The sequence below is a fragment of the Zea mays genome, chromosome 1 (assembly GCF_902167145.1).
Source record: "Zea mays cultivar B73 chromosome 1, Zm-B73-REFERENCE-NAM-5.0, whole genome shotgun sequence".
Lineage (NCBI taxonomy): Eukaryota > Viridiplantae > Streptophyta > Magnoliopsida > Poales > Poaceae > Zea > Zea mays.
This window is the reverse complement of record NC_050096.1, coordinates 228,592,710-228,602,792: the sequence shown is the minus strand read 5'-3', so window position 1 is coordinate 228,602,792 and position 10,083 is coordinate 228,592,710. Positions and strand designations below refer to the sequence as shown.

General features: G+C 43.2%; 1 protein-coding gene across 1 annotated transcript; it reads right to left on the bottom strand.

The window, feature by feature from the left end:
• Positions 1 to 1,758: 1,758 nt before the first annotated feature.
• LOC100191408 (uncharacterized) lies at positions 1,759 to 6,060 on the bottom strand. Its single transcript, NM_001136842.1, has 6 exons — positions 5,899 to 6,060; positions 4,485 to 4,558; positions 4,328 to 4,406; positions 3,665 to 4,234; positions 2,953 to 3,573; positions 1,759 to 2,510 (listed from the first exon to the last, which is right to left on the bottom strand). The coding sequence occupies exons 1-6, from the start codon at positions 5,959 to 5,961 to the stop codon at positions 1,881 to 1,883; spliced, it is 2,037 nt and encodes a 678-aa protein (NP_001130314.1). The 5' UTR covers positions 5,962 to 6,060; the 3' UTR covers positions 1,759 to 1,880.
• Between the last annotated feature and the right edge of the window lie 4,023 nt (positions 6,061 to 10,083).

Below are 10,083 nucleotides of genomic sequence, written 5' to 3'. Positions count from 1 at the left end.
AGGTAAGTGCCATTGGACCTACCACCACATAATATATTTTCATCGTATATCTTTTTTGTGATAAATGATGAAACTATTTTGTCAAACTTTAGATAGCTTAACGACGACGTAGTTAGAACTCCATCCTTTTAAGGATAGAAGTAGCATAGTTTGATCTCACTAGATCCTAGAGATGATCATGGGGACCCAATCCCCGATTCCCCGCGATGAATTCCTCTAATGGGGACTGGAGATGGGGTAATTTAGTACCCACGAAATAGGGAAAACTTTGTCCCAATCAGGTTCGCGGGGACTGGGAGGGGAACCATTCCCCATCTCCGCGTACCCGCCCCACGAAGTTTTCTTCATCTAAGTTAGTCCATTTGTATGTTAAAATTATACTAAAAATTCAATACATAGCGTATTATAAAATATCAAACTATACTCTAAAGAAGATGTTTCTTGTATTTTTAAATTTCCCGACGGGACGAGGATAGGAGAAAATTCTCTTTGTGAGTGTTCTCGGGGATGGGTCGCGGGGATAGGGACAGGAAATTTTTCTCCCCGTGGGGATAGGGATGAGGTTGCCATCTCTGCTAGATCATAAGCCCAAGAAATATGCCTTAATGGTCACTCTTTTGTAAATACTATCTCTGTCCTGAAAAGAATATAACTCTAGCTATTTTATTTCTTAGCCAAAACCTTTTAAAGTCCAACCAAATTTATTTAAGAAGCATATCAATATTTATAATATAAAATAATTATAGTGTGAAAGTATATTTTATGATGAATATAATTTTGGTATAATAAATATCCATAGTTGATGAAAATATAATTTTAGTAGTGTTTTTTCGGATGAAAGGAGTAGTAAATATATTCCATGTGAAGGACGTGCACCGCCATGTGATTCTTAGCAAGCTAGGAACAAATGATACCAAATCGATGATGATACAGCACCTACCATCGACTGAGATTCGTAGTCTCCATGCGATTCCAAACATGTATGAACGTCGTGCCCTCATCATCACTCGAGATTCCGACCGGAACTGTGTCAGACCGTACATTGTGCTTTCTCAAAGCTGCAAAAATGGCTCTGGGATGATGCTCAAGCACTGGATGGAGGATTTCTGAGGTGAAATCCAGAAGTGGGCGCACACGGAGCACCAAAGCATTTGGCGACCGCCATTGTTGTGACATATCCTTGATGTGTTCCTGTCTTTTGGGTCGAGGTTTTATCCCAAGTTGCCGTAATTTTGGTCATGCCAAAACGATTTCGGAATATTTGTGCACGCCAACTATGAGCATAAGAAGACCGGTGGACAAAAAGGAATTGACTTCTGCCTGGACATCCATGGCAACTGCAACTACAGAGAACATACCTACTTTCATAAATTTTCATTGCATTTCTCGGAGATACGCCAAACGTGTTAAACACTTAGATACCTATTTTCATTGCTTCGCTAAACGTGTTGAACACTTCAACAATTATTTTCATAAACTTTCATTGTATGTGAATAGAGATCAGAGCGTGGCGAACACATTACGTAACATCAATGAGCTGACAGCATGCCTCAAAACGTTGCTAAAAGTCACAGTTGAGTTACCACCCTTAAATATCATCAACAGTCAGAACATAGAAACAAATGTACTTTCATTCAATAGCAGAACTCGCCAATGGTTTTCGCTGTGAGCATGCATCCATGCCAGATCAAAACATCATATGCAACAAAAGCAATGACAATGTCGTGTTACCTCCATCGCCGCAGAAGGAAACTAAGTGGGGGCAAATCCAACGATTATTACAACACAGGTTTTACATCTCATCTGACTATCTGTGTTCCCAAAAAAGAGTAGCTACTTCTAAACAGGTCACTACAATTTCGCCTCAACTTCCCGCAGCCTCACTTTTTAACCTCTTCATACTCTGCCTCCGGCGCCTGGTCACCGCCACCCTGAGGTCCAGATCCCGACTGTGAGTCGCCAGAGCCACCACCTGACATGTGCTGACCAATCTTCGAGACAGCCTTGTTGGCAGCCTCAAGCTTGGCCTTGATCTTCTCGATGTCATCCGAGGCCATCTCCTGGCGGAGGTCAGCGATGGCTGCCTCGATCTCAGATGCAACCTCTGCCGGGATCTTGTCCCTGTACTCTCCAAGACTCTTCTCGATGCTGTAGATAGTGGTGTCCGCAGTGTTCCTGATGTCAATGAGGGCTTTCCGTTCCTGATCCTTCTGGGCATGCAGCTCGGCTTCTTGCACCATCTTCTGGATGTCAGCCTCAGACAGCCCACCCGAGGATCGGATGGTGATGTTCTGCTCCTTCCCAGTAGCCTTGTCTTTGGCAGCAACAGTCACGATTCCATTGGCATCGATGTCGAATGCAACCTCAATCTGAGGCAAGCCTCTTGGGGCAGGTGGAATGCCCACAAGGTCAAATTCACCAAGAAGCTTGTTGTCTGCTGCCATTTCACGCTCACCTTGCAACACACGGATACCCACTTGGGTCTGATTGTCAGCAGCAGTTGAGAACACCTGCAAAATTGATGCTCAATATCAGATCAAGTAACACCACAGAAATAAAGGGAAAACTGCTAGTTCTACATAAACCAGATCAGATCAAAATATCAAATCAAAGTAACAAAAAACAAAAAAAAACTTATCTGAATACATTCTAGGGAAAAAATCACAAGAATAACAGAATGGTCTGTGAGTGTTGAGATTGGCAAGAAAAGTCTCATGAAGCACTGCACATAAATGAAGATGCAAGAAGCGTTTCACATAAGGCTGATTGGAAACACAACACACAATGAATGAGGCCAAACAGAGCATAGCATTGCAACTTTGTGAACATACCAAAATAACAAACGCGCATGAAATATCAAGACAAAATACACTAATGTCAGTTAGATTAGGGATAATCACAAGATGAAAGTGAAACTGCATGCTCAGAAAGAATCGAGATATGACAACTCACCTGACTTTTCTTTGTAGGGATTGTAGTGTTTCTGTTGATCAATCTGGTGAAGATACCACCGAGTGTCTCAATACCTAGTGACAGGGGAGTAACATCAAGAAGAAGAAGCTCCTTAACATCTCCACGGAGAATGCCACCCTGAATGGCAGCACCCATGGCCACAGCTTCATCTGGGTTCACTCCTTTGCTTGGGCTCTTTCCGAAGATTTCAGAGACTACCTCCTGCACCTTTGGAACCCTAGTCATTCCACCAACAAGAAGTACTTCGTCCACCTCTTTAGTAGATATTCCGGCATCCTTCAAGCAGTTCTTGCATGGATCTCTAGTCCGTTCAATCAGATTGTGTACAAGAGATTCAAATTTCGACCTTGTCAGTGTAATGTTCAAATGTTTTGCCCCTGAAGCATCAGCTGTTATGAATGGCAGATTGATTTCTGTCTGAGAAGTCGATGAAAGTTCAACCTTTGCCTTTTCAGCAGCTTCACGAAGCCTTTGCAGGGCCAATCTATCCTTTGACAGATCAATGCCCTCGGTTTTCTTGAAATCACTCACCAAGAACTCTAGTAGTGTGTTATCAAAATCTTCACCACCCAAGAAAGTATCACCATTTGTTGCTTTCACCTGAGTGGCAATACATAGAATGAAATCAGAGCAGAGTGTAATTCGGAAAATGTTTCTACAATGAGTTGACTTGAAGGTTATGAAGATATACCTCAAAAACTCCATTTGAGATCTCCAGGATAGAGATATCAAAAGTTCCTCCTCCAAGATCAAATACCGCTATCAAGCCTTCCTTGTTGTTCATTCCATAAGACAGAGCAGCTGCTGTAGGTTCATTGATGATCCTTTCAACATCAAGGCCAGCAATGCGACCAGCATCCTTTGTGGCCTGACGCTGAGCATCATTGAAATAAGCTGGAACAGTAATCACTGCCTTTGAGACTGATTTGCCAAGGTAAGATTCAGCTGTCTCCTTCATCTTGGTCAGCACAAATGCACCGACCTGACTCGGTGAGTACTGCTTGCCATCTGTTGTTTCAACCCAAGCATCACCATTTGGAGCCTTCACGATTTTGTATGGCACCATCTTCATCTCTTTCTGTGTCTGTGGATCATCAAAGCGTCGCCCAATCATCCTCTTTGTTCCAAAGAAAGTATTCTGGGGATTGGTTACTGCCTGGCGCTTGGCTGGAGTACCAACAAGTCTTTCACCCTTCTGAGTAAATGCGACAACAGATGGTGTTGTTCTCGCACCTTCAGCATTCTCAATAACTTTTGGGTTCTGCAGTCATTTAATATAGTTATTTAACTCAGCAATAAAACAAATATGAGAGACAAAAATCATGAAGGGCAAAAATCCTTATGAGTAACTCACCTTTCCTTCCATAACAGCAACACAAGAGTTAGTTGTCCCCAAATCAATCCCAATAACCTCATTTCCAGCAGCTTTTGCACTGAAAGCAGTTACCATGCAAATTAGCATTACTAAAATCAGAAAAGCGTTAAGAACTCAAACAGGAGATAATTATTACCTAAAAGGTCTTGCAAAATTTCCCCATTTTGAGCATATGTTGGCAGCACATGTTGACTGTAAGTTGGCACCCAGCTGAAACAAGTACATTCGGAGACTTCAGGTCCCATTTGAATCCTAGAGGGATTATAAGAATCTAGATAGTAGATAGAGATTTTGAGAATCTGAATTTAGAATCTAGACATTGAGATTTTGATAATCTGAATTTTGGACAAAAATAATCTGATTGTTTGGATTCCCAGAATACTCTTGATAGTGGATGCATTGTTCTTGTACAAGATAAATGTCAAGGTACCAGTTCTTTTTTTTGGAGATAAGATGACAGGATTCCGCACATTTTTCCTGTCATCTCATCTCCAGAAAAAGCTGGCATCTTATTTACAGCCCCATAGGTAGGTAGACCAACTAGCACTTGAATTAGCAGCTAAAAACAGTTTTTTTCTGAACTAAAATGGATTCATTAGCACTAAAAATTAGCACCTAAAATTAGTACTAGCTAGTGGATCCAAACAGACTGCTAATTATTAACTAGCTCCTAACTATTAGTTCCATTAGCTGGTTTGGAATTGCTAATAGGTACTAATAGTTCAGATACACCTTCAACTCACCATCCAACCACCTATCCACCTATTAGCAATAGGCCCCAAATAGATCCAATAAAACTGAATGCATTCACTGAAAAACAAAAACCTGACAGACCATAGCCATATGACAATTTATCCATGGTTAACTCCATAACAGTATTGAGGCCCCCTTTGGCAAGGCTCCAGCTCCTCTGAATACAGTTTCGGCTCTAGCTCCTCTGGCTCCTTGGCTTCTGTGGAGGAGTCGGGTCCTTTTTGCAATTCGTTTGGAAAAACAGCTTCTCTTGTGTTTTTTCGAATGATGTATGAGAAAAATTGAGGAGCCGGTATAAGCCACGTTTTTGGTGCTCTGGCTCCCAACAAGAAAACGGCTCTAGCTCCTAGAGGGTTCTCGACGAGAAGCCGTTTTTTTACCATCTGGTAGGGCTTCATGATGAGTTGAAGATAGAGCCACCCAAAGAGCCATACCAAAGGGGACCTGAGAATTTGAGATAACACTACTAATAATGCTAAGGAACCCCTGCACAGGGAAACGACCCACAATTTGAGCGATAACACCATGTCGAGGTAAGCCCTTCTATGTGCACAAGAACAGTTGCTCACAAATCGCAGCAGATCATGGCTACTGAAGTTCTACCACAGAAGTAATCCAGAACTACCAAGAACTGAAATAATACATTAATACCCTCTAGTGCTTAGAACCTACAAGCACTAATTCATCCTCCTCCGCGCCAAATCCACGAGAACGTGAGATCCATATATTACAAACGACGAAACTGCTAGCCGAATATGAATGGAAGAGAATTACGGAGATGAAGGAAGGGGCCTTACGGATCCGAGAGGGGACGCGAGCTCCCTTCGGCGCACAGCGCGGAGGAGCAGCGACGCCGCCATAGAAGGCTGGTCCCGGGCACTATCGTGCGGAAGCAAGGGTGGCTGCGGCTGCGGCTGCGGCTGCGGCGAGGGTTTGGAAGATGATGGCTTCGCGAGGCGTCAGGGGGAAGGGGGTCGCGGCGGGCTGGTTCTGAAGTCGGGCATTTTATGAGATCGTGACCGCAGCGGCCGAATGGGTGACTGAACAGTGGGCCTCCACGTCGGGCTGGTGCGGTCGAGCGGCACCGGCGCCACCGCCACGGAAGGCTGTAGAAACCTAACGACCGAGAACCAGGTTATCCGAGGGTTTTCTTACTTTTTCCCAAGGCAGTGACAGGTCTCTTGACTCTTGAGAATGGGCTCAATTCCTGTGTGCTGGGCTGCTGGCTGGCCATTTCACAGCTACTTCTGTCGGGATGGCCAGTTATTTTCTGGTTTTCAGTAAGCAAAAAAAAAAAAAAAAAACAGTTTGCCCCTCTCAGCTATTGCAGTAGTCCGATCTTCTCCCTAAACATAAAAAACTAGTTTTTGACACCTCTCAACTTTAGACCGTTTGTTTTTTCACTTTCAGAGATTTTGTTAGTGCTTTTGCCGATATGGCACCACGTTAAAAGGAGAAAATCGCTGAAAGTATGAAAGTTTATGAAGGTAATATAAAGGGATGGAAAGGATGTGGTGGCTCGCTCAATTGAATGTCCCGTCGAGGCTAAAGAATGAAATTTTTGATAGTCCGTCCAAGTTTCTCAATCCCCTCGAAACAAGGAATGTCTAGCATGTCCTTCTCGTATCCTTGAACGATTGTCGACACTTCTACCATGTAGTACTTTGCTGGAATATCGCGACCATGATATTAACATCCCGGATCGAAAGACTGTGGCTATTTTTCTTGTATGAATATTATTAATACCATATCTTGTGACTAGCGAGCACGACACAGGCATATTGATGTCGTCAACTGGATAGCGGACCTTATTTGTCATAGATGTGACACCGCTTGGAATGGTTGGACACTCTATGAGCTATGACCAATGGTTGTGTTGTTAGAACTAGCTGCATCTGGGGAGCTTGAGTGGCCATTTGTTGAATAGACATCGCACTCGTCAATTGATGCATCAATTCAAGAGAAGGATTGGATAGCATTTGAGACATCATGTCTTTGAAGTCTTTCTTGGCCTCCTCCTTAAAATAATTTGTCGTCGCTTTCTTGTATTGAACGTGATTCTTGTACATAGCTTCCCAATATGGTTTGAATCCTTATTTCCGTCCTTCTTTGGACAAGATGCCCCGTACATAACCAGGATGCTCGGGATTACCTAGACTAGTTGTAAGGGTGTCCCTCTCTTTTTGTGGCTTGAATGATGCTTCCCTCTGCTTAGCTATCACTGCTTCTTCAACTATTGGATCATCAAACGACAAAACAGTCTCGGTTTCTCTTGGTTTTTTAGCACGGATCTAATTCACAATCCTTTGCCAAGTTGCTTAGATAACGCCGACAACCATGTGACCTTGTTCACAGCATCTTCTTGCTCCATCTGTGGAACCTGGCGCTGGTAACCATTTGTGCCTTGGTAGTGGTGGTACTTGTTTTTCTTTACGAGATCTGAATTGGCTTCGGTTGAAGCTAAGAACTTTAGGTTACTCCTCTGATCTAGAAAGACTGTCCATTGACCTGTTGAAATTTTGTACCTATTTGTCGTGTTTAAGTCTCTCTTCGCCCACTTGGTATTCATCTTAGACCTTTAATTTTGGAACATGATTGTACACTTATCGATTACATAATGCTTTACAAGTTCTTTTTAAACCCGAGGAGGAATGAACATTGTTAGTAGCTTATCCGAAATTAGATTATTGACATCGGCCGACACATCTTTCCACTATCGGATTGTGATGTCAAGATTATCCTGAACTAAGACACCAAATGCATTTCAAAACTTAGTTAGGCTTTGTTCAGGAGCTAGGGTGACCTTTCAGGCTCACTTCTGAGACTCTATATGTGTTGTATGGCCACCTGTTCAGTCCTCTGTCACCTCGTTTTCAATCACTCTGCTTCCTTTTTCTTAAACTCTCGGTGGTCGTCTCGGTCGGTTCTGGTGCGTCTTCGTGTGGCACTTCTTCAGCCATTATATCACAAAAATGAGACAATACCTCATATTTATGTAATAAAGTACATAAGAAATCATGCACGTGTAATTCACGTTGTGAAATAAGCTATTAGGTACACACACATAATCATGGATGCGTACTTTACCTCATCTTCTCATGGATCATAATTAGGGTCATGTTGCAATTCACGACGAGAGGCCCTATCTACGCTAGAATCAGGGTCGCTAAGGATTTGGTATCCTTTACCATCAATTTGGTGGCCTTGTCTTGCAAAACACTCTGGTCCATGTGGTGGATACTAACCATTGGTCCTTGTTTGAAGAACTTATTGAGCTATATATATATAGACATAAACATTAACTAAATTTTCATATATCATACATGTGGCGGAACCGCCCAAATTAATCCAACTTAAGTGCTCAGGTCTCACCACAAGGACGATGACACATTTAAATCAGATTAAACTTTCAGTCCATCGGATCTAGTACGATTAACCACTAACACCATATCAATAACCACCTCTCACTCTAAGATGAGACCAGATAAATACAACAAGTCATAAGAAGTTTGGAAATCATGAAAATAATAGTTTATTCATTGCAGTGTAATAACTAACGATGATAAAAGAGGAGTATGGTGAAGCCTGACCATGTTTATTCCTCTTGATCCTCTCCTGCAAAGGTTGCATCACACTCAACTGTCCATCCCGGTGGCAGGGTGGAGGGCCAAGTCACACTAGCAACAATTTCTTCAAAGGAAGTATCTAAAAAATAGGGTGCCACAAGCAATGATGAGTACACTAATACTCAACTAGACGTATCTGGTGTGTGAAGGCTACTCCACTACCTCTAGACACATGAGGCTCTTTGCCTCAGGGGTTTGGTTTGCTAAAAGAAATTACTAGGTCTAATTCAAATTTAGCTTTTAGGTTCTAGTTTAGTGTTCATTCTAGGTAAGCATCCTTCCAATCACACACAGCGACAAGCATTTAGTCATTCAACAGTTATTGCAATAAATCTCATTATACTTCTTACTCAATGTAGTACATTGATCAAGTAGTCTCATTAGCTACGAGAAGTAGACGATTCAAATCGAGTTTTAACCTTGCAAGGTAAACCTAAACACACGACATGTCAGGGCACTCGGCCCCCACCCACATCAATCGTTCCCATCGATTCCCACGTCGCATATCAGGCCCACTCCCCTTGGATACAAGGCCCCACTGCATTGGGATCCAGCCATGCAGTGACTGCACTTACACCCACCATATCTAGCATGAGAAACTTCGTTTCAGAGCAAGCAGGGAGTATGTCCACAGATTGGTTAAATCATGTACTAGGCTTGCCGATTACTATATTTCGGTATGTGTTTAGTACGTTCAAACACTTGATACAATGTATTCACATGTTAATCCTTATTCCAATTTGTTCCACATATAGGCCTCCCTCTCTAGGCGAGAGGGTCCCACTCGGTGCTCCGAGGCGGGATCCCGAAGTCGAGAGGCAGAGCTCTCGGTCTACTGGACCGTAGCACCCTCTAGGAGTCCTCGGATCTCACCGTGGATTCGGCGTCCCTTGGTGGTGGATGGCTCCGGCATGGTGCAGAGTAAGATTGTTGTTGCGCTGAGGTTCTGACTGGCCCTGTGAAATGACAGAGGGGCTTCAGCCTCGACATCTTCCATGATGCGATGATGGATGTCGCGTGCCTTGGCGCGTGCTCCCTCGTCGAGAGCCTTACCCGCTGCTTCCCGCTCGAGAACTTGCCGAAGCTGTTGCAGCCGTTGTTGTTCCTCCCCGAGTTTGGCGTGTAGTTCGTGGAGCTGCTTGAGGTGGGCCATGTGACTCCTTGGGGTGTGAGGAAAATGGACCCGGGCTATTTGGCTAAAAGGATTTTGGTGTTTGATAATCAACATAACCTGTGAACTAATGCGTTTGGTAGTGTTTGTATTTATAGTTCACAGGATGCGAATAGAATTGGACTAAAACACTGAGGATGCAATATCTAAAGACATAAAAGATATGTAGAAGCTTGACAGGACCG